This window comes from Tiliqua scincoides, chromosome 2, assembly GCF_035046505.1.
Source record: "Tiliqua scincoides isolate rTilSci1 chromosome 2, rTilSci1.hap2, whole genome shotgun sequence".
NCBI classification, from domain to species: Eukaryota; Metazoa; Chordata; class Lepidosauria; order Squamata; family Scincidae; genus Tiliqua; species Tiliqua scincoides.
This window is the reverse complement of record NC_089822.1, coordinates 139,352,478-139,374,943: the sequence shown is the minus strand read 5'-3', so window position 1 is coordinate 139,374,943 and position 22,466 is coordinate 139,352,478. Positions and strand designations below refer to the sequence as shown.

Genomic DNA, 22,466 nt, shown 5'->3' with positions numbered 1-22,466 from the left:
TGTTACTTTTTATCCACGTGAGTGCTTGGAACGGAACTCACGCAAATAATTAGTCGCAACCTGTATATAGTAGCCTCTTAAAAGTACAGATGTGTAACATTTCCCCAAATGCAGTCACAAACCATAGTAGCATCAAGTCTAATATATTAAAAACTATTGAAATGAATGGGACCCACCTGAAATTGGCTTGCAACCCACCTAGTGGGCCCCGACCCACTGTTTGAGAAACGCTGCAGTACACAACAAAAAAACCCTATACAATGAACATAGCAATATTGCATATAAAACCTGTGTCCGTTAACTGTTACCTCTACAGTAGTGATTTCCAAACTTTTCAGCAGTGGGTTCCACTTTTTAAAATGACTCAGTCTATCGGGACCCACTTTGGTTTATTAGACTTTTAAAAAAGGAGATCTAGAAAGGCATTGTTTATTTACAAGTAATAATAACCCAAAAAGATCTCAAATATTTATCTCCCTATATTTACACATGCTTGCAAACAGCAGGAGCTCAGTTTGCAAGGAGCTAAGCTCTTTACATGGCAATTAGCAGCTATCTGATTTTTGAATAGTCTCAGAACTTGAGGCAATTAGTTATCTGATCTTTCTATCACCCTGTTTTCATTGGAGGCTCTGCTCAGGTGCTATGGGGCCCACGAAAAAAGGCTCGTGACCCACTGGTGGGTCACGAGCCTTTTTTTTGTGGGCCCCATAGCAGTGGGTCACTGCTGGTGGGTCCCGACCCACATTTTGGGAACCACTGCTCTACAGTATTTCTGGGGATGGGGCCATGGCTCAGTAATAGAGCACATGACTGACATGCAGAAATCCCCAGTCTAGCCCTTGGTATCTTCAGTTGCAGCTAGAGAAGACGCCTGCCCCAAATCCTTAAAAGCCAGCCTTTGTTGACAATCCTGAGTTATTTAGACTCATGGGCTGACTTGATAGAAAGTATTTGGCATTTTCCAAACTTTTTCCTGCATGCAGAGCATTACAAACGATATGCATTCATCAGACCTTACAGTATATGAGTGTCTTGCAGGTTGCTTCAGGTGATGTCATCAACAAAGGTGCACCTGACAACACAGTCACTCATGCACTCCAATTACATGGGGGGAGGGGGTCAGGACATTATCATGAAGCAGACTGCAAGGCTTCTTCCTAAATGTAGTAAGGCTCAACATCCATTGGTAGTAGGAGATTCCCATGGTATTTCAAGGTGTCCTTACTCCAGCTAGTGGCCTAATTGGTCATTGCACTTTTACTGAGTAGATCGGTGAATAACCCAAAAGCTAAAGTACCATGTTTCTACTGCTCTCTACCTTGCAAGAGACTTGTATATTCTAATTAGTGCTGAAGCCAGATCTACTATATTATATCCATTTATTGTTTAAAATAAAGGAATAGCCATTCTTGCTTCTTTGTTCTAGGAAGACAGTTTGGCAGGCTTCCGTTCCAAGGTTAGATGAAAGACTTCACATGGGATCTGAACTGAGCATCAATAATTGCTGGCCTGAGAAAAGCACTAAGACTGAGTATTCTAAAAACAAATGCAATATCTATGCATTAATAAACCCCTGGAACCAATATGCAAAAGAATAAATTATGCATTTCTAAAATAAAGGTTCATTAAAACCATTCATTGTTTCGTTCATTCTCAAAACCATTCATTTTCAAGTGGCACACTTTAAAAATTGGCAACACTATGGTTGTAAGCATCAAGCAAATGTAGTTTTATTATTTGTGCTATTCAGAGTCCTTAGAAAGGCATGAATTAAATATACATATAAAAAAGCAACTCAGCTTCATTGCCAACATACAGCATGTTTAAGCAAAACTCAGTGCTTTCCCTAGGACGCTTAGTTCTTCAAAAGACACCCTGTAATTGGAAACTGGGAAACCTACTATTCTCAACCCCTGAACAAAAGAATAAGTGCAAATGGGAGCTCAGAGAGAGAATAATGCTGAGCCAGTCATATGCCTCTGTCTTTGCATTAATGAGCAAGACCATTTCCTTCATCATTTTGTTTCATTCTGCAGAGCTGTTGGGTTACCTGCATCTTATTAAGAGATCCACATACAGGACTTGGAGCTTCCAGGCCAACATTCCCTAATGAAGGGATTGTAAACAATGAAAATGAAACAAGGTGGCAAATGCTTATTAAGGCAGCAACTCCCCTCACTAGTGGTTGCCCAATTTAATATGAGCTTGAAAGCACAAGGAAGTTTACATGACAAGCAGTACAGAGCTGTGCTGCATTTTAGGCAAGGTTGTGCTGGATCTCTTATTTACTGCCTGTGTTGATTTCACTAATGCCCAGTGAACCAAGGGCAAACATGCATAAAGGCAGCGCACAGACACAAATGAAAAGTTCTTGCATGACTTCAATGCACTTCATTAGCACCCTAATGTCAAAATACAATGTTAAAAAGCACTCAGGGGGCATGTCTGTACACACAAACAATGTGATGAATGTCAATTTGAAGCAACAAATAAGGGAGATAAGTAGATACTGCTCAGCCCTTTCACTGCTCCCAACTCCAAGCTGCTTTTTGACCCACAGGGGAAGACATGAGTACCCGTATCCTTTTTCTACATGGAGGTAAAAAGCCGCCATGACAAGTCCACCTAAAAGTGAACAAGCTGGAGTGGAAAAGTAGCCAGAGGTGAAAGGGTTAAGCAGCACCACTCTCTGCATCCACCCCACTGATCTGGATGGCAACCTCTACAATATGGTATTTTTTAATCCAAACAAACAAAAAATAACCCAACCTGTTGGGAAATAAGTACGTACAACCAAGAGTCATGTGTAGTTTGCATCTACGTCATGGCAGTGTGTTCAATGTAGCCCTGACCACAGTCACACTGACAACGGTTGCATGCTGCTCTTAAAATTGCAATTTACCCCCAGCTTCAGTACATGAAGCAAACCCAGCTAGGAGAAAAGCACCAAGGGCAGGAGTTGTGGAAACCTAATGAGCAAGGGGTTAAGTATCCACTGCCCTTTGTGCAACTTTGGTGCATTAAAAATTGACCTCTTTCTGATGCATACAGAGTTTGCAGCCTAAAGCCTAATAGAAATAAGTTTCATGGAAGGCAGCGGGACTTACAACCAAGTAAGCATACTGTAGATCAAGCTGTAAAGGAGTACAGGAGGAAGTACAGTCTAGCAATCAGGAATTGTATATTTAAGAGTGAGAACTTGAACAAGGAAGGGAAACTTGCCCAAGGACATTTTCTGCCCATGTCTACACACATTAAATTACCATCTTAAATTACATTTAAAATGAAATGTTTATCCCATCACAATGTGCATATACACCCAAATACTAGCCCTCTCCCCTTCAAAGTGTACTAGTCAGTGCACACAGGTGTACTTGTATGTTCCATGGCAGTTTGTTCAGGGGCGCTGAGAAGCTGCTCATCTCCAACTCACTCCTAGTATCTGAATACAAAACTAACTGCACTGCTACTCCAGAAATACATTTGGTAGCTTGGTTAAGTATTTGCTATATTCAAGATGTCCCTTAGTAATTATAGAGTGAACAGGGTTGTTCCACCATGTGTTTTTTTTCCCCAAGATCTGGAAATTGTGCCAAGACGTATATTGATCGGAAGCTCCTGTAATATTTTCATAGCAGTGGCAATAAGGCAGAGAGCAGTCCCTCAGTGAATTAGTCATCACACTGAAGGTTGGGGGGGGGGGAAATAATGGTAGAGAGTCACAGTTTTCTAAATTCAAAAGGCAGCATCTGCATTCCCCTAAAATGCAGTGCATGGTATTGGGTAGCAGAAAGACACGACGGAGCTGAAGAGCAATGATGCCCCCAGCAGTTCAGTGTGCAATGAACATTCTCACAGCACGTTCTGATTTTCGAGGGATGCCAAACCAGCTGACTCTGGTCCTGTTAGTGTTCTTGGTGCGTCACCATCCTAACCATTTTCAGCGCCATGTCACCCTGGTCGGCTGGTACCTGGCATGGGGAGAGCAATGCAGTATTAACAACTACAGAGAATATCCATAGCTATGTATCATTCATTCAGAAGAGAGGAAAGACAACAGCCTATAACGTGCAATGTTATCTTTCAACCTGGGACTGTTGCCATTTAAAAGTAGTGAGTCAGGAAGAACAAAGCAAGACATTTTACACACACACACACCAATTTCAAGCACAATTCAGCAAAATTTAAGTGCTTTAAGGTCCCTCTCATACCCATTGTCAAGAGAATGAAGTGCAACACAGTACAGACCTATCATGATGGCCAATTACAGATCTCCATTTAAAGGAGACTGCCATCCATAATACTAATTATTAGAGGTGAGAGAAAAGGGTGATAATGAAATAAAAACACATAGCACTACTTTCTGCACTTCTCATTTTTGTAAAAAAACTAAACAAAAAACACCGGAAATCTGTGAAAAAATAAAACTGTTTCAGTTGGTTTATATTTATTATTTAATGGAGGGGTGCATAGGTAATGACTGTGGTTGCATCTGCTAACACTGTACCGGCGATATCACCTACCTACTTTTAAAGCATTTATAATTTATAATGATCATATAAATTTTGAGCAAAAACACATAACACCGCTTTCTGCACTGCTGACTTTGGAAAACAGTGAAATCTGTGAAAAAATTAAACTGTTCTCTCCCACCCTTGGTAATAACATAGCTGCATTAGGTCTGTTCAGTCCTCCTGTTTCCCTGTTAACCCAGCCAAGGTGTACATATTAAATCCGTGTTGTGTATATGCAACATTGGGCAGAAATGGCTTAAAAAAGCAGCACCCAGACAGCCATCAGCCTGGCCATATAACAGATTTATATAAGATTTTTTTTTAATTCTAAACAAATCACCTAAAGGAAAGTCCTTTGCAACCTGAAAGTGCATGCAGGCATTTAACTAGCCACTTAGACCAAGAAAAGGTTTCATCTCACTTTCTATTTTCTCCTCATTCCTTTAATTAATACTAATTTAGTTCTCAGAAGTCTTTCCTTTTGCCTTCAGGTTGTGACTTGTTGCATGGAAGTATACGGGGAGACTGTACATTTCCATATAACTCCTTTGCTCCTTAAAATACTGCTCAGGTCTTTACAAAATGGTATCCTCCCCAGTGCCACGTAAATAGCTGGATAATAAGCACAGCAAGAGCATTCAAGTTAAGCAAGGGAAGCAAATCAGCCTTCATCAATGTCCTTTTTCTCTTTCCAAAGCATGCAAGTAACTTACCATGTGTCCAGCCTTTAGAATCCAGAAAAAGGCCAAGTTATCATAGGACTTATGGAAAGCTGCTGTTCCTGTGGATTCAGATTTGACATATAAAGGATTCCATTTTAGCTCACTGAACTCTTTCATCTTAGGCCACTTCAATTTCCGCAGCCATGCTTCTTGGCCTAAAGAAAGAACCAAAACAATTTCAAGAGGTTCACGTGAAAGGCTGGAGCCAAGTTTAGACAGACATTAGACCCACCATGAGAAAAGGAAGATTTCACATACATGTCAGCTCCACACACCTCAACCCACACAAACAGGGACTGCACCCAATCCAAATCACATGAGTCACAAGCACACAGTGAACTATGTTACCATAGCAATGTCACTGGTTAGAACTAAAACTTTGGAAATGTGGTAAAATGCAACGTCTCAGCCAAAACATTCAAATTCAAAATTTGATCTGCCCATGTGAAATTTTTAATTTGGTTTCGCCTTCTAGTTCAGAGGAAAGTTGTTAAAGCGCAGGCAACAGTCCTTGATGGAGCACGGTGCTTTTTATAATGAATTATTTTATTATTTAATGTCATTACAACAGTACACTGCTGCTAATGCTAGTAAATTTAATTGATAGAGATAGATGATTATTGAAACTTGTTCACAATCCAACTGTAGCTATAGAAAGCAACAGATGGGGTATGTGTGTGTGAAAATAAACTAGTCTCTTGAAAGAGTAAGAATATGACTTCCCTGCCATTAACATTTACTGAATAAACCAAAAATCAGTGAATGACAGGTGACAGTATCAAATAAGTTAAAGAGGATAAAGATTGTCTGTCACAGAATATAGACAGTAAATACATACAGAATATATACAGTATTGTGTGAAACCTGGAGGTCAGACAAGACAAACTGAAATGAGGCCACACCAACTGGCAACAGAATGAGATATGCCATAGGTACCAAAGAGTCCCATTACAGAGTCAATTAAAAAGTATCCAAGTAATTGATATGCATACCTGAGTAAGAGGAAGCAACTGTAATTATTATCGCAGCACCTCATCTCCACCCTGGTAACTATTAGTATCGTTTTATTGAGTCACCACTGAAATTATTTTTAATTGGTTCCTATAGTTTCATCTCTTCCACTGCACTTTGTTTGCACATGAAATGCACCCAGCAGCCTTGTTCTGAGTCGGGTCTCCACAAACATCAGCATCATGGGGTGAAGATGGACAAACCAATCCTACCTAAAATGTGTGTCAATGCAGTGGCACTGGCACAGCTTCCACTGCATCCCATGGGGGATTTTTGGCTGCTGGAGGTTTCCTCGGGGTAAGGGAACATTTATCCCCCTGCCCTGGGGTAAGTCCTAATAGCCACAACAGATCAACTCAGACCTGCACCAGCAATTTCACTGGCACAAATCCATTTTGATCTATGCAGGCAGATCAGGCCTGGGAAGGGGGCCAAGATTTGCTGTGTGCCACAGCCAAATCCACCCCCTCCTGGGCCCAAATTGACCATTCCCTGCCCTATCTGTTTCCTGTTCTGCTCTCCCTGCCCCATCAACCCTCTCCCACTCTCCCCCCATACTGTTCCCCTGCACCAGGCTTATCTGCTCAGCTGGACCTCCATCGCTCTGCCTGAACACAGGAAGGCTCTAGCCTTATGACCAGGGCACCAACTTTCTGTGCTGCCACAAGTGCAGTTTTGACCTGTCACTCATCACTTATGTCCACAGACCCACCCTCACCAGGAAATGTCCTTACCTATGGTAGAAACAATGAGATCCAGCTGCCCGTTGTAAACAGTAACATTGACATTGGCTTTCAGTAAGTCATCTACAATGTCTATTACATTCCTCATGAAGTCTCCAGCCATATGTGAGAACACGTCTTGCGACTGGCCTAGAGGGGGTTGTGATGAGATACAAGGGGTGGAAGGAAAGAAAGAAATTATCATTTACAACCACCAGAAGCATAAGCTTCAACTGTTATTAAACATTAGCAGTACACAAATGTGTCTGTAAGTTCATCAGAATTCAGTCATTCACAACACAAGACACCATCATGTCCCAAGAGAAGCCTTCACTGTGTGAGTTATCTTCACAATTTTATCTCTGTTACACTTAAATAGCGTGGCTTTCCCAAGGAATCCTAGGAAGTGTAGTTTACTGGAAGAGGCAGAGAATTCTATCATAGATCCCTAGTCTCCCTCAGAATCATAGTTAAACCATAACATCTGTAGTGGAAATAACTTTGTTAATACTGTGGAAATAAATACTTTGGAAATAAATACTGTTAATAATAATAATAATAATAATAATAATAATAATAATAATAATAATAAAGCCCTGCGTTTGCAGGATTACTGAAGCTTCAGAGATCAACGCTCACCAATAGTACGTGCCAATCTCTGACACACTCCTCCATAACATGTTCCTGGTTGCCATACCAAAGCTGCAGGATCATGACTGATACTTTAAGAGCTCCTCCTGCTCGTTTTGTAGTTCCCAGTGGCAAACAACAGTTTCCCAACATATTTTATATGTGATAGAAAAGCAAGTAATAACCATCTAATTTTACCAGTGGAAAAGTAAGGAACAAACCCTCTTGATTTAACGGAACACAGTCCTTTCATGTCCCAGGCCAGAGTACAGACTCTTCAGCCATCATCCTTCCTCTCATTAAAGGTTATATTCCAGGTAAGGCAACTATGACAGACTTTCCTAAACCAGCCTGCCAAGACAGACTACACTATCACTAAGGTCCAAAAGTGGGATCACAAGAAAGTGCAATTAAAATTAAAGAAGTAAAGGAGCTAGAGCAGTGATTTTCAACATCAGTGTGCCACCAAAGGTCCACAGGTGTACTGCGGGAGCTTAGAGCACAGCTGCTGAAAATAGTTGAAAAATCTCTTCTATATTCTGCAGCTCTGTTTCTAGGGTAACTGCAGTACAATTACAATTATAGACAGCTGCCCTGGAAACAGAGCCATAGAACACAGAAGAGTCTTCTGGACACTGGAAGTGACATCATAAGAGGCAAAGACCACAGTGAAGTCTAAAGAGATTAGTGCGCCATGAAAAGAAAAATGTTGAAAATCTCTGAGCTAGAGGGAGAGAGAGACTAGGAAAGTTTCCATCAAGAATACCCCTCCCCCCATTTCCTGGCAGACTAAAGTACAGAAACCCATCATCTTATGTGAGATTTATGTTCCAGAATCAGCATATAATTCCAAAATCACATATTCTCAAAATTATATTGAAAATCTCTGATATCTGGAAAATGTGTACTGTAGCTTTAAAAGTTACCAGCGGCAAGGGGGAACTGGGACTGCATTGTCTAATCTCAGGTTCACTCTGGGGCATGTATTTAGTAAGTGGAATGTGAATTTACACAAGTCAATTGTGCCTAAGATGAAGGGCCACTGTATAGGAAATAATGTAATGTTACTTGTCACACCATTTTATCCTATCTAGAAGATATTACAATACCTCCCCACTTGACATCATCTGGAATTATTTTCAGCTTTTTCCTGATAGGCCCATTCATCAAGTCACTCAGTTTGTCTTTTCCTTGAGCTTGTACATGGCGCTGAAAGAGATTTACTTAAAAGGAAAAAAAAGAGAGAGGGAGGGAGACTTTAATTGGAAATTGCCTTAGGTAATTTCTGGAAACAATGTGTACTTAATTTATTAAAAAGGTAATAAAAAAGGTTCTTCAGTTCAAGAACCCCAAGGTCAACTAACAATGACAAAATTAAGTACAACCCCAAAAAGTACCCACAGCACTAAACTGCAGGGGCGAAAGAGCAGGAAATAAATGTTTAAACTAAAAAAATAATGATAAACTGGCAGAATAGCAAAATAAAAAAACAAAACAAAACATTCCAAGAGCAACAACAGAATAAAAACAAAAAGCTGAAATTTAAACACTCTAGGCCAGTGATTCCCAAACTCCTGCAAGGGGGTTGGGACTACTTGAAATTTTGGTAGTCATGGGGCAATGTGCCCCAATGGCACTACTGTGATCATGGCGCTGCGGGGACCCAGGGGCATTTCAACATACCTTGGCGGGGATTGTGAAGCCTCCCGGAGGGTCCTAGAGATTTGCAGCCCCCTCTGTGAGCCTTCCTGCTGCTATACTGAGCTCTGATCAGCAATCAGAGCTCCGTCCAGCAGCAGGGCAGCTTGCATGGGGGCTGCAAGCCAAGATCCTCTGGGAGGCTTCACAACCCCTCCAGGTATGTTGAAATGACCCTGCATCTCCACGGGCACCACAATCACTGTGGCACCATTGGGACACCCACTCCTGGGCCACTCTCCTTAAGGGGGAATGGCCCAATTCCAGTTCCCCTGGTGGGTTGCGACCCACCGATTTGGGAACTGCTGCTATAGGCAAATAAAGAAGTTCTCATCTGCCACCCAAAAGTAATAAGGATTCAGCATTAGATGAGCCTCCCTGAGGAGAACATTCCATTTCTTGTGTCACCTCCTGCTTGGTCATATGAAGCAATGTAGTTTGAGGACAAAACTTGACTTTCTGCAAGAGATTCCTAGCTGCCAACCCTAACATGGGGGGAAATTTGCAGGACAAAAAAAGCAGGTTGGAAGGGGCCCTTAAACACTTCTGCTTGTCACTTTCTCCTTGCAAACTCACTCCCACAGCCTGTCAACCAGTTGGGACATTGGCCAAGGGCCCAGCAGGAGAGGCAATCCTCTGAATCCTCAGTACCAGTGGCAATGGTTTGCATCCCAATGCATCATCAGAAAGAAGGCAAGGGCCACCACGATGGGCCCAGTGCAGGGCTTTGCCCTGCGAACCTGTCAGCACTGCCACACCCTGCAAGATGCTCTCCATCCCAATGTTTACAATGTGTTCTCTGTCTAGAGCTTGGAATTCTACATTTGTTATGTAATATCCAGGTCCAACCCAAGGTATTTAAAATTAGAAGGTAAAACTAGAAGGCAACAGGCTTCTTTGCTCACAAAAGCCAGATGTGCCTTTAAATACCTCAAATAGCAAAGTAATACTGTACTACTTCACTCTGTCTGAAGAGTGGCAGCATGTGATCAGAGTCATCCACTATATAGTGCACGGGTATGGTGACATATGCTCATGTCCACCAGCAGGGGAAGCTTGTAACCTATCTTGTGGCTACTTTAATGGCTTGTAGGTTATCCTCCTGCTTTGTTTAGACTTCCCAGTTGTTTCTATGCTCTTAGAGGCTTGACTGACGAAAACCAAAAGTTCCCCCTACAAACAGATATCCCACAATGAAAAGCATCCCCGAAGAACAAGCTCAGCCGTGCTCTCTCTTAACCTACAGAAAGGAACGTTTCCACTGGCAGTAGATGTAAGAGCTGTATTTGAATCGGAATCGTGAGTCAGGATGTTATAGAAGTTCACACCATTCGTGTTCTAGGAAAGAAGGGAGAATATTGTGAGAAGGGGTGAGAAGCATGTCCTTTCAGAGGAAGGCACAGCTACACAAGTCTATATCCCCCATCTCCCATATTTCTGGGAACAGTCCTCCCACCAAAGCACTAGTGACTCCCCGAACAGAGAAAATGGTTGGCATTCCCATAAAGCAGCCGTTTCCAAGGTGTCTTCTAGAAAGTGCAATGGACAAAGTGGCTTCTCTCTCTTCGCCATCCATTTCCAACAAAGTGCACATATCATGCTCTTGCCTATGAAAATTCAAGTCACATTAAAGCCCAAATCCTAACCAACATTCAGGCACTGACATAGCTGTGTCAGTGGGGCACATGCTGCATCCTGAAGTTGGGTGGCAGTCACAAAAGCCCCCTCAAGATAAGGGAATGTTTGTTCCCTTATCTCAGAGTTTCATTGCCCTTCCCTCGTTGCTGAAAAGTTAGTTAGGGTTGAGTCCTAAATCATTAAGCTTGTAAACTGCCATAGGCTTTCCTGCCAAAGACTAACATGAGTATCTTGATGGAATTTACATTTGTAGTGGAGCTGCAGTACTGACAGTGCAGTCCTATGTATCTGACTCACAGTATTGGAACTGAATCCTACTCAGAAGGTAGTTCCACTGATTTCAATGGGACTTCTTCCCTCATAAGTGTGAACAGGATTGCAACCTCAGCAGATTAATCTGAATAAAATATGCTACCCTATTGTAAAAAGTATTATATAATATCTCTCTCTCTCAGAGAGAGAGAGAGAGAGAGAGAATACCTCTTAAAGATAGCACTTGCTACAAAATCCATGTGACTCAACCAGGAAATAACTCCTTTTTTCCTTCAAAATTGCACATATATAAAACAATAATTTTAACCAATTCAAAATCCACTAAGCTTTCTTTAGCTGTTGGGAGTGGGAGGGAAGCAAGCAATAATCATGTATGCCAACCTGAGATCCTTGGAGGAAGGGCAGGATAGGAACATAATCAGTAAAGCAAAAGAGTTTGAACTCTTTGTTGTAAGGTGGGTTCTTTCATGTACCAACTTGCACCCACGCAGTCGCTCAGTAAACCCCCTACAGAACTCACATTATTCAAGCTACTGTGGAGTTTAAGAAGGGAGTCAGAAGTGTTTGCAGTTTTAAAGGACTGTTAAGTGAAATGACCTAAATGGATCAAGCAAGTGAGCCAAGCTTCACACTCCAAGAAGAAGTAAGCCCTACCTAACCCCAGACCCATCCACTCATAGCACTGTCAGTTGCAGTGAAGCCCAGGATTCCTGTATCTAAGAGCTGTGCAGAAAAAGCAATCTGTACAGGCTCCTACCCTTGCAGGACAAGCCAAAAGTCCATCTTCTATGCAAATATTGAGAGGTACAAGGGCCTTGTTCCTCTTTGTAGATGCATGAAGTTGTAGTGTAGTTGTAGTCACACTATTTGTGCTGCTAGCTCTTACAGCCTGGGGGAAACTATTCCACCATGACCCTTCACATGACGACAAAGGTTTGCAGCTGTTTGCACAAGGCGATGGGGAAATTTTTCCCAGTCCTTCTGCAACTCCCTCATATCTGCTCCTGAGGGTCGGGGGATCCTTAAGAGTGAATTTGCAGGGGATACAGGAGGCTGCAAATGAAGGGGACAAAGCAGCAAAGTTGCCCTTCCTCCTTTCTGCAAACTGAACATACTCTATTCACTGAAGAAGTTCTTAGGATACAATCCAAAGATGCATCCAGGTCATAAAAAAGCACAATTAGATTTTGTTTCTAAATTTCAAATATATCCACACAAGTTCCTTGCACAGCAGCCACCTTACCTTTTCTATGATATCCTCTGCCTGACCCCAGAACTCTGTAGCTTTTCGGAAATCCTGTTTATTGATAGCATCCAGGATCTTTTTGGCAGCATCTGTCACTTCCTTTAAACCTTTATCATCAAGGAAAGACTGCAGTGCAATAGAGAAACAAAACAAACAGAATTTTTAGGGCAGATGTTCAAGGGGACAAACAGAGGACAGTTTGTGAATTTCCCAGAAGCATTCATTGAGAGACAGAGTGCTGAACTAGAGCGACAATGTGTTGTGGATCCAGCAAGGTCATTCTTATGAGACATGAAGATATAGAAGCAAAACATTTTGTTGCAAATATTTCTTTCTTTCAGAAACATATCTCCCAGCCAGTTACCCATCTCCAAAGTGGCTAACAACATCAACAGCACTGTCAGAGTAAGATACTTACTGTGCTGTAGAGGTAAGGTCCCCAGGAGAGAACAGAATCTAAGATACAGAAAAATAAAGTTTTCATGATGCAATACACAGCCAAGGCTAAGTGTATTCTGTATTTCTGCTACCAAAGCATAGAATATACAAGATCTTGTGCAAAACTGTGACTCGAGAATGGCAGTCTCCAACTGAAGGCGGGTATCTCTAGCCATTTCAACTCTGTGCTTGAATATGTATAGGAAGAGTTTTGTGGAAACTCACAGTGCAAGTCTATGCATATTTAGTCAGAAGTAAGTCCACTGGGCACAGTGGGACTTACTCCCAGGTAAGTATGTATAGCCGAGATTCTCAAACTGGGGCATCGTGACACCCCAGCCTGAGGCCTTCAGCCTCTGGTCCCTTAAGGGGCGGGGGAAGGAGGAAGGCAGTGACATGGATCCCCAGGATTGTGCCGCTGCGGGGTCAGGAAATAAAGGTTGATCACTACCCACTTCTGGGTTGCAATCATGAAACCAGAAGTGTATCACAATCTATTTTTTTACAGCTTACAAGCTGTGGGGAGCCCTGCAGAGGGTTTGGCAGGGCTCCCTGCACCCCCCCCCCGATCCTGGCAGCAGATAAGACATGTTAAAGGCCCCTCTGCCCCCACAGCAATGTGATCCTAAGGATTGTGTCACTGCCTTCTCCCCATCCCCGCCATGACTAACTTGTGATCAGAACCACTGATGCATAGGATTGCAGTCTCAGAAGCCTAAAGGAAGGCTGGACTGTGCCAATGGCTGGCACATGGATTGTAACTGTAGCTTTCTGCATCTCTCCATAGCAAACAAAAGCATAAACATACAGGCTAAATTAGTCCTTATGAACATTTGCATACTTTATTTGGAATACAGATTTCAGGGTATTTCAGTACACAAGGACTCTAGTCACACAGGCCATAGGAGGTGAGGGCCGACATCCGTAAACTGAGGAAGCAAAGATTCAATCACCACTACATTGTCTCACTGGAAAAGGTGGTCATTCAACAATAGTCATATACTTCTGAATACCCAGGAGGGAGGGAAAGTTTCAATTATTACACACCTACACTTTAAGAAGTTGAATATCAAGACTCTTTAAGCCACTTTTATTTATTACTATCAACTGCATTTATCTGCTCAGGCATTCCGGAATGTTTTATTTTTAAACAGATTAAAAAGTAACCAAACATTTACAACTGAAACACTGTTTTTTAACTAGGCCAAAGAGATACCCTTGAATCAGTATGAAATTAGGGTGAAAGCCAGTTAAATGATGTTCACAAGACTCCTATTAACATACCTAGAGGAGAAATCCACGAATCACCCAGGGCTACCCCAAGAAAATTGCACTTGATTGTTCCAGCTTGCATTGCCTTTCAAAATAAAGTCAAAGAGAGTCCAAGTAAGTCAGGTGCCTAATTCAGGGGTGTCAAACATAAGGCCCGCGGGAAGCTCTTTATTTGGCCCTTAGGCTCGCCCAGTGCTACCATTAGCTGATCTCAGGTGCTGAGCTGCGCTGAAGTGTCACTGCTGAAAGGGTAGCCTGCATGATAATTGGCTCTCCCGTGTTTTGAAAATATGTTTGAGATTTGCGTATTTTATCTTCTGTCACTTGCAGCTAATGAATTCCTACTGTAAGTGAGAAAAGAGTGCTTATTTCTGATCATGACCTGCTTAATGACATCACTTCTTGCTTTATGACATCACTTCTGGCCTGCAGCAGCAGGCATCATGAATGCTATTCAGCCTGCTGTACGAAATCTGTTTGACACTCCTGGTCTAATTCTTACTTTCATCCTGTGGGAAGCAGAGGCAGTCTTCCCAACACAGAACAGCAGTCAGGTTGTTGTTTTTTTTGTTTTGTTTTTAAACTGTGCAAAAGAGTCCTGGAAGCCCAAAACTGTCAAATGCCAACTTTTAATGCAAGAACGGTGAAGGCAATTTGAGAGGAACGTCACTACTCTCAAGACACGTGTATTTGATTTGCCCTCCTGAGGTAGCCTCTGGAAAAAGGCAAACAAGTTCTGCAGCTTTTTTATACCATTTCTGGTGGTAGCAAGGAGGAACAGATCCCTAATGCCAACAGCATGGCATTGAAGGTAGTGCTGAGCAAAGCACCCACTGAGATCACCAACAACCCCGACAGCTCAACTTCCAGAGCAGATTTTTTGCCATCTGCTTCTATTTCACAAATGAAAGGATGAGCCATAACTCAGTGGGAGAGCACAGGCTTTACATGCAGAAGTCCAATCCTGGGCATGTCTGGCTAAAACAAGGATTTCAGGTAGCAGGGATGGGAAAGACTTCATTCCAAGACCCTAAAAGACCATTGCCAGCAAGAGCAAACAGGCCTGGCCTGGATGTATCAGTGGTCTGACTCCATATAAGACAGTTGGATGTGTCCCATATACAGTATGAGGGCGTTAATACACGCCCCTTAAAAAATTAAAATAAAACGGATAGGCAGCAGCTGTTTATCACAGAAGGGACCAAGGGACTGATCCAGCATTTGAGTTGCTGGTACATATGCTTATGCCACCAGTCACAGAGCCAGATTTAGACTGTGTAGAGGAAGAACCAATATAGATACACGAGTGCCTGGCTTCACCCTCAGGCTCTCCCTGACAAGATCTTAAAATAGGCATGATGCCAAGGAAGTGTCTCACTAGTGGAAAAGACTTGATTTACCTCATGAACTGCCCGAGCAATAGAAGCAGCCATTTTTCCTCCATAAGATTCTGAAAAGATGTAGAAGGGAATTGTCTACAAGGGAAGCCACATAAAAGCAGTTAAGGCTTTGAGGTCTGTACAGTTTACTCACCCTCCACCCATTTCTTACACCCACCCCATAAAACAAATAGCAACATATTTTCATTATTCTGAGGCACCAGACAAATGGTGACATTCTTGCTTCTTTTTGCAACTATAAGTGTGAAAACAGAATGGTTAATTATGTTTTTATCTGCTTTATTCCAAAGATATGGAGCAAGTAAACAGCATAAAACAAATAGCAGAAAAATAAAACATACATATTAGAATAATTTAAGGTTTCCATATATTCTTGCACATTTGCGTTTTCATTTTTTCAACAATATCTGACCCTTCCTCTAAGGCAGCGATTTTCAATCTTTTTCATCTCATGGCACACTGACAAGGCACTAAAATTGTCAAGGCACACCATCAGGTTTTTTGACAAGGCACACCATGCTCCCTGTGAGGGGCTCACATCCCCATTGGCCCTACTAATAAATGATCTTCCCCCAAATTCCTGTGGCACACCTCGCTAGTGGACCACTCGCTAGTGTTTGAAAATGGCTGCTCTAAGGGCACCTGACTCCTTCATAACCTCACAACAACCCCAGTGACACACTATGAGCTTTATGGCTAAGCAGCAATTTGAGCCTAGTTCTTCTAGCCTTCAGTTCAAATATACCAATCACTACACTGTGCTGACTCCTAAGGTGAGGAATGAGGGCCCAGTCCTACACAGTGAGTGATGGCTCACTGCCAGTGGAGCGCCAGTGGAGCAGCGGAGTTTTGCCACTCGGTGGTTGCGCGGATCGCTGGGCAGTGGAGAGGTAGGTGGGAGCATGGGGGGAGGCGGACAGGAGGCATTCCGGTGCAGGGAAGGGGGAGGGAGGGCAGGGAGGAGGCATGCCAGGGGAGGGAGCGGGGTGTGGTGTTTTTAGTGCTTATGCAGAAGCACACTGAAAGCTTTGGTAACATGGCAAGGCAAGGCAAACCTCCCCCCCTACGGCACGCCGAGGGGGTGCTAAGTTACCCAGGCCAAAGTGCGAAAATAGCTGATACGGCACTCTGAGAAAGAAGCACCCATTGTTCTCACCCCTGTATGCGATTCCAATGTGGCACACTATCTGGGAGCAGAATGTAACTGAATTAATGTTGCAATGTTCAATAAAAGAGCAGTGAGAAGGCTTGCACAACAGCCTCTCTCTCTCTGCACTCTCAACCCTCAATATGTCTGCTGTCTCTTGATTTTCTGTCTGACCATTCATTGCTTCTGCTCTCGCACCTATATCCAGCAACCTGACCCCTGGGCTTTGGTTGCTCCCCAAAGGGTAACTGCAACAGCGGGGTGGGAGGATGGTGGGAATGATTGAACCTGAGCCTCTGTGTCAGGCCACCCACCCAACACGGAGGCTCTAATCTCTGAGCAGAGGCAGAATGCCCAGTGCCAGAAGACTGAACCTGTCTTTAAAGAGCTAGGAGATGACTCTGCTTCCAGCTGGGCTGAGTGATCCATTCAAAGGCTCAGCCCTAAAACCTATGGAGGGATTAGAAATTAGGATGCCTCTGAGCAATGTGCAGACTGCTCAAGACCAGAGGACTGAGAACTACTATATGAAAGGCTACAGGATTACAGTGCCTTCAGGTACATGCAAAGTGCAGAGCACTCAAAGGGTGAGCCCTGTAACCAGAACTAAGAGGTTAGTTTGACTACAAGCACTTGCACAGGGTGGAGGAGAAAGCTGAATAGCAGAATACAGATATTTTGCATGCCAAAGAATCCCAATTCCAGGCAGCAGAGTATCTCCAGAGTGGGCTAGGAAAGGCCAACTCCTAAAATCCCAGAAAGCTGTGGCTACCCAGCATATACAACAGTCATCTAAATTAATGGTCTTCAACTTTTTTTGTGCCATGACCCCAATAAATAAATAAAATAAAATATGAGACTGGGGACTCACTGCTGATCCTGTCCCCCTTCCCGGGACCCTATCTGCCCACCCTGTCCCCTTTGCCACCCACTTCCCACCCTGTTACACCCTCCCAGCACTGTTCACTGTAACCAAATATTCTTATTAGAGAGACAGAGCAGAAAAAGTTACCCTGAAGCCTAGCACTAGTGAAAGCTATTGTACTCTGCTAAGAACCTGAGTAGGACTGGGACACAATCTCCTGGTACTTGAAGGGGTTCACCAGATGCCTTCCCCTTTACCTGGTGGTGTTCTAGTCCAACCTTTTTCATTCCCGTAAGCTTCAGCAACCCCACAGCTGAAACTTCATGACCTCACTGGGGTCCTAACACTGATCTAAATCAACTCTTGGTCTGACTCAGCATTAGGTTGCTTCCTAGGCAAGGCCCCCACATCTGTGCAGCACATAACATGCTCTCTGCATGCAGAAGGGTCAATCAGGCAGCACTGTGCATGCACATCTCTGAGATGGGACTCTGTTCTCTGAGTCCTATGTGCATTTTAGGGCTTGGTCCTCTGGCTTTGAGGTGCACTCGGCTCAGACACCCCCCCCAAATGTCTTATCCCTCTCATAGGTTTTGGGGCTCAACAGTTCTGCTGACACTGGTCACTCTGCACATGGCTGGAGGAGGCAGTGATCAGTTAAAGCAGCAGCCCCCCCCCCCCCCCGGCCTGGAACTCTGGAGAGGCTGCTAGTCAGTGCCAGCCAAGCTGAGCAGGTCAGCTCGAGGGTCTGACTCAGCAGAAGGCTACTTCCCAGAAACAGACAACATCTGTGCGGCACAATATGTGATCTGCAGGCAGAAGGGTCTCAGCTTCAATCAGCATTGTGCGCACACGCCTCTGAAATGGCACTCTATTGTCTCAGTCCTTCATGCATTTAGGGCTCAGTCCTCAGGCCTTGAGGTGCACTCTGCATGTGGCTCAGACACACCCCAATGTCTTCTATTCCTCCTGTAGGTTCAACACAGTCTTGTTTCCGTCCACAGGGGCTCAGCCCTGGCACTGGTCACTCACTCTCTCTCTCTCTCTCTCTCTCTCTCACACACACACACACACACACACACACACACACTCCTTGCTCAGAGGCACCCTTCTCTGTGTGTCTACACCCTGACACTGTGTATCCATCTCTTTGCTCAGGACCTGCCCAATCCCCTTCTCCTGAGGAGGCAGCGGCGGCTGCCTGGGGCACGCTGGATGCAGCAGCAGCAGCAGCCATTTTTGGCGCCGCTGCAGCCCCACGCACTGGGCAGCTCAGGATTGGGCTGTAAGTGAGTAGTATGTAGGGTGACATACATGAAAGAACAGGAACAAGCGCTGAGTCAGTTAGGGAACTGAAATCTCAGTTTCCAACTGCTGTGGAGGCCTAATCAGTTCTGTTTTGGTTTTGAAGAACTCAGAAGCTACTAGGTTCAAATGATTGTTAAATCTTCCGCTCAGCTGTTAGGACAAGAAATTTTAAAATGCAAACACAGAAGAAACAGGAGATTCTCAGGTTGGAACATGGCTCATTTCACCAGCTGCAACTTGCAGGAGTGGGGAATCTCAACAGAGGGGTGTCACATCACACACTTTGCCTTACTAAATAAACATTACCAGGGATGAGAAGGAGATGGGGGGGCAGCAGCTGCTTCCACAGTTCTGGCTTCAGAATGCTGCACTGAATGTGGGATGCGACACCTTATGCTTGTGTGGCAATTCAGAAGATCACTCTCTGCTCTATTGGTAGAAATACCCAACCTATCAAATGTTTATGGTCTCCTCTTGTTTATCAGTCAGCAAAAGTAAACCAAGGATCACACTTGCCTGGAATTCTGCCTTACAGTTGAAGAACTTTTTAAGAAGCACCATCATATCAGAAGTGAGTGTGGCGAGATCTTTGGCGTATGCGCTGCTGTTGGTCACGTAACTGTATCCTGTGCCAACCGGATTGTCCACAAACAGCACATTTGCTGCCTGCAGCTGTGTCACCAAGAGAAAACAGGACACCTTCAGACACATCAGCAATATACACATTAAACAAGCAGCAGAGATGTATCAGCAAAGCAAGCCTAACCCAGGTGTATTCAGTCAAAACAGAGCTTCTCAGAGGTTGCCCACATAGTCGCCTTTTATTCCCAGTTCAGATGCCTGCTACAAACCAATTCAGCCCCTCCAGAGGAGCTATAAAAATTAAATAATTCTGCAGGCTCGTAAGCTGGCTGTTCCTAGGATTTCTTTTCGCTTGCGCTCTTCAACGTTTAGAAGTGGAACAGAAGGAAACAGCTTTAAAAATACACATGCAATTGGTTGTACCTTGACTTTCCATGTATACAAGAACAAGCCCTTTAGTTCATCTGGCAAAACACAAAGAAGTTAAAATGACTCCCCTAATTTTTCATAGACACCTTCTGTGCCAAAGTACACATGATGTAGGCAACATTCCCTCTAAGTCTTTTTTCCCCTGGATTGCACAGAGCCCTACAGTGGCTACACAGGAGTGGCTGTCACCATCTGGAGGACTTGGCAATAGCATCATCGCCGCCACCAAGCTCCAGAGTGCCAAGAGGCAAAGCTCATCTGTTGTGTTGCAGGTGGCATGCGGGGCCTTGATCACAGCTGTGCAGCTTATAGGAAAGGCTGGATATAGGACCTCCTGGCATCTTTTTTTCCCCTCCTCAAAAAGCAGTTGCAGGGGGAGAAAGATGATTTGAATTAGAGCTACAGTCATGTACCCCCCCTCCCCACTACCACCACCCCACTACCCACATGCCAGGGTTCCCATACAAATTTTCCACACATCCAGCAGTTCCTTTGAGAAAGAAAAAGTTGTCAGACACTCCAAACTCAGGGCGTCCACATCATATCTAGCGTGGCCCTGAAGCAAGAAAGGCTTTTTTTGGTATGGAGTTGAGAGAAATGCTTCACTGGTTACATTTCAGTCTGTCAGGCTCCTGTAAAGACACAGGAGATTGCCAACAGAAAAGGTGGGAACCTTAGAAGACTTGAGGCCCAAATTCTAACCAACTTGCTAGTTCCAACACAGCTCTGTCAATGGGGCATGTGCTGCATCCTGCAGTTGGGGGCCCTCATGGAGGCTTCCTGTGTTTGTTTCCTTACCTTGGAGCTGCATTGCCCTAGGTCAGAGCTGGAAAGTTGGTTAGGACCGCACCCTGAATGTGCTACTCAGGGTGGGGGGAGAGAATTATACTGAAATCTATGCACTGTGTGGTCAAAGTGAAATAGAAAACAGGAATACAGATTTCCACTGGCGTCACTAGGGGGGTGTGGGCCACGCTGGGTGACGCGCCGGGTGGGTGACGCGCCCTGGGGGAGGATGCGCTAACTTTGCAGCATTAGCAGCTGCCGCATCATGCCATACACCGTTGGAGGTGGAATAACCAGCGGAGTGCAGGGCAAAAAACAGAATTGAAATTGCTCCTTTCGTTCAAAAGTTATGGCCAAAAAACCAGAAGGAAAAAATGCAGAAGGAAAAATGGAAAGTGAAAGTGAGCCATAGCACGCGTTTACTCATGAGTAGGCGTACTTGCCATAGTCCAGACTGGGCAGACTGCCAAGGGCAGACTGAGAGAGGAATCCAAAGACACCAGAATGGTCCTGATCCAATGAATGCAGCCCCAAAAAAAACACCCGAGAAGCTCCCCCCTCCCAGCTGCAAGTCTGAGCCTGAAACAAAGCCACATGGTCGTGTTTACTCGCAAGTAGGCGGACTTGCCTGAGTCAAGGCAGGCTGAGAGGCAGGCTGAGAGGCTCCAAGGACATTGGAATGGTCCTGATCCAATGAATGCAGCCCACAAAAACACAGAGAAGGAGGTCTCCCCTCCCAGCTGTGAGTCTATGGAGTGCTATGGAAAGTGAAGCACCCTCACGTCGCATTTACTCGCGAGTAGGCAGACATGCCTTGGCGAGTGGTCAGGCCAAGCAAAGGGGAATGTGAGGACACTGGAATGGTCCCAATCCATGGAGCTGGAGCGCAACAAATGCTCCAGAAGGCAGTCTTCTCCCCCCCCCAACTAAAAAGGACAAAAAAAGTGGCTTGAATTGGTAAGGGGAAGTTTTCTATTTTGCACTTGCAAAGCCAGGTGGGTCTTTATCTTGATACGCTTGAAACAGAAGAACTTTAAACTGGGCACTGGGGAGGGCTGGAAATCTCACTGATTCTTTTTGGGGGGTTGTTATTACAGGTAGACTACAGAGTAAGCTCCATTGACCACTATGGGACTTACTTCAATCCATAGGATTGGGCTCACAGGCTGCAATCCTACCCACACTTTCCTGACAGTAAGCCCCATTGAACAAAATATGACTTACTTCTGAGAAGACCTGGTTAGGATTGTGCCCTAAATGAGTATGGCAAACTGCAAACCATCAAAGAACCATTTGAACAACTAGGCATATGCAATGACACATACCCAAGTTGTCCTCCTTGGTTTTAGGTCAGTATCTAAAGGGCCAATCTCTTCAAAGTTTCCAAATCCACAGCCCGAAGACCCTGGGCCTCCCTGTGAAACAATGCAGATGGAAAGAAAAAAGACAGGGAACAGAAGGAAGACAGAGAAATAAATCAGAAATGTTTGATACACGTTATGAATCTTGGATTTTTCCATATTTCGGAATACTTGCAAATGCATAATGGGTGGTCTTGGGGATGGGGCCCAAGTCTAAACACAAAATTCATTTAGGTATCATATACCCCTTATAAGCATCAAGATAATTTCACACAATTTTTACACAATTTTGTGCACGAAACAAGGTTGGTGCATGAAACACAGTTTTTGATTTTATTTCTTTAGGCAAAAAAAGTTTTTAAAAGTCATGTTGGCGTTCAAAAAAGTTCTGTATGTCGGAATATTCAGTATTTTGGAATTC

At 44.0% G+C, this 22,466-nt stretch overlaps 1 protein-coding gene across 1 annotated transcript in view; it reads right to left on the bottom strand.

Annotated features, from left to right (window-relative positions):
* Positions 1 to 1,708: 1,708 nt before the first annotated feature.
* The window catches only part of SCPEP1 (serine carboxypeptidase 1), a 29,613-nt gene continuing 8,855 nt past the window's right edge, over positions 1,709 to 22,466 (bottom strand). The window contains exons 3-13 of the mRNA XM_066614901.1: positions 22,010 to 22,099; positions 19,404 to 19,559; positions 15,568 to 15,642; positions 14,180 to 14,252; positions 12,876 to 12,913; positions 12,455 to 12,583; positions 10,545 to 10,638; positions 8,712 to 8,825; positions 6,985 to 7,122; positions 5,231 to 5,394; positions 1,709 to 3,974 (exon numbers count right to left, since the gene is read on the bottom strand). Of these exons, the coding sequence (XP_066470998.1) occupies positions 3,909 to 3,974; positions 5,231 to 5,394; positions 6,985 to 7,122; positions 8,712 to 8,825; positions 10,545 to 10,638; positions 12,455 to 12,583; positions 12,876 to 12,913; positions 14,180 to 14,252; positions 15,568 to 15,642; positions 19,404 to 19,559; positions 22,010 to 22,099 (1,137 nt within the window). The 3' untranslated portion in view covers positions 1,709 to 3,908. The remainder of the gene's footprint in view (positions 3,975 to 5,230; positions 5,395 to 6,984; positions 7,123 to 8,711; positions 8,826 to 10,544; positions 10,639 to 12,454; positions 12,584 to 12,875; positions 12,914 to 14,179; positions 14,253 to 15,567; positions 15,643 to 19,403; positions 19,560 to 22,009; positions 22,100 to 22,466) is intronic.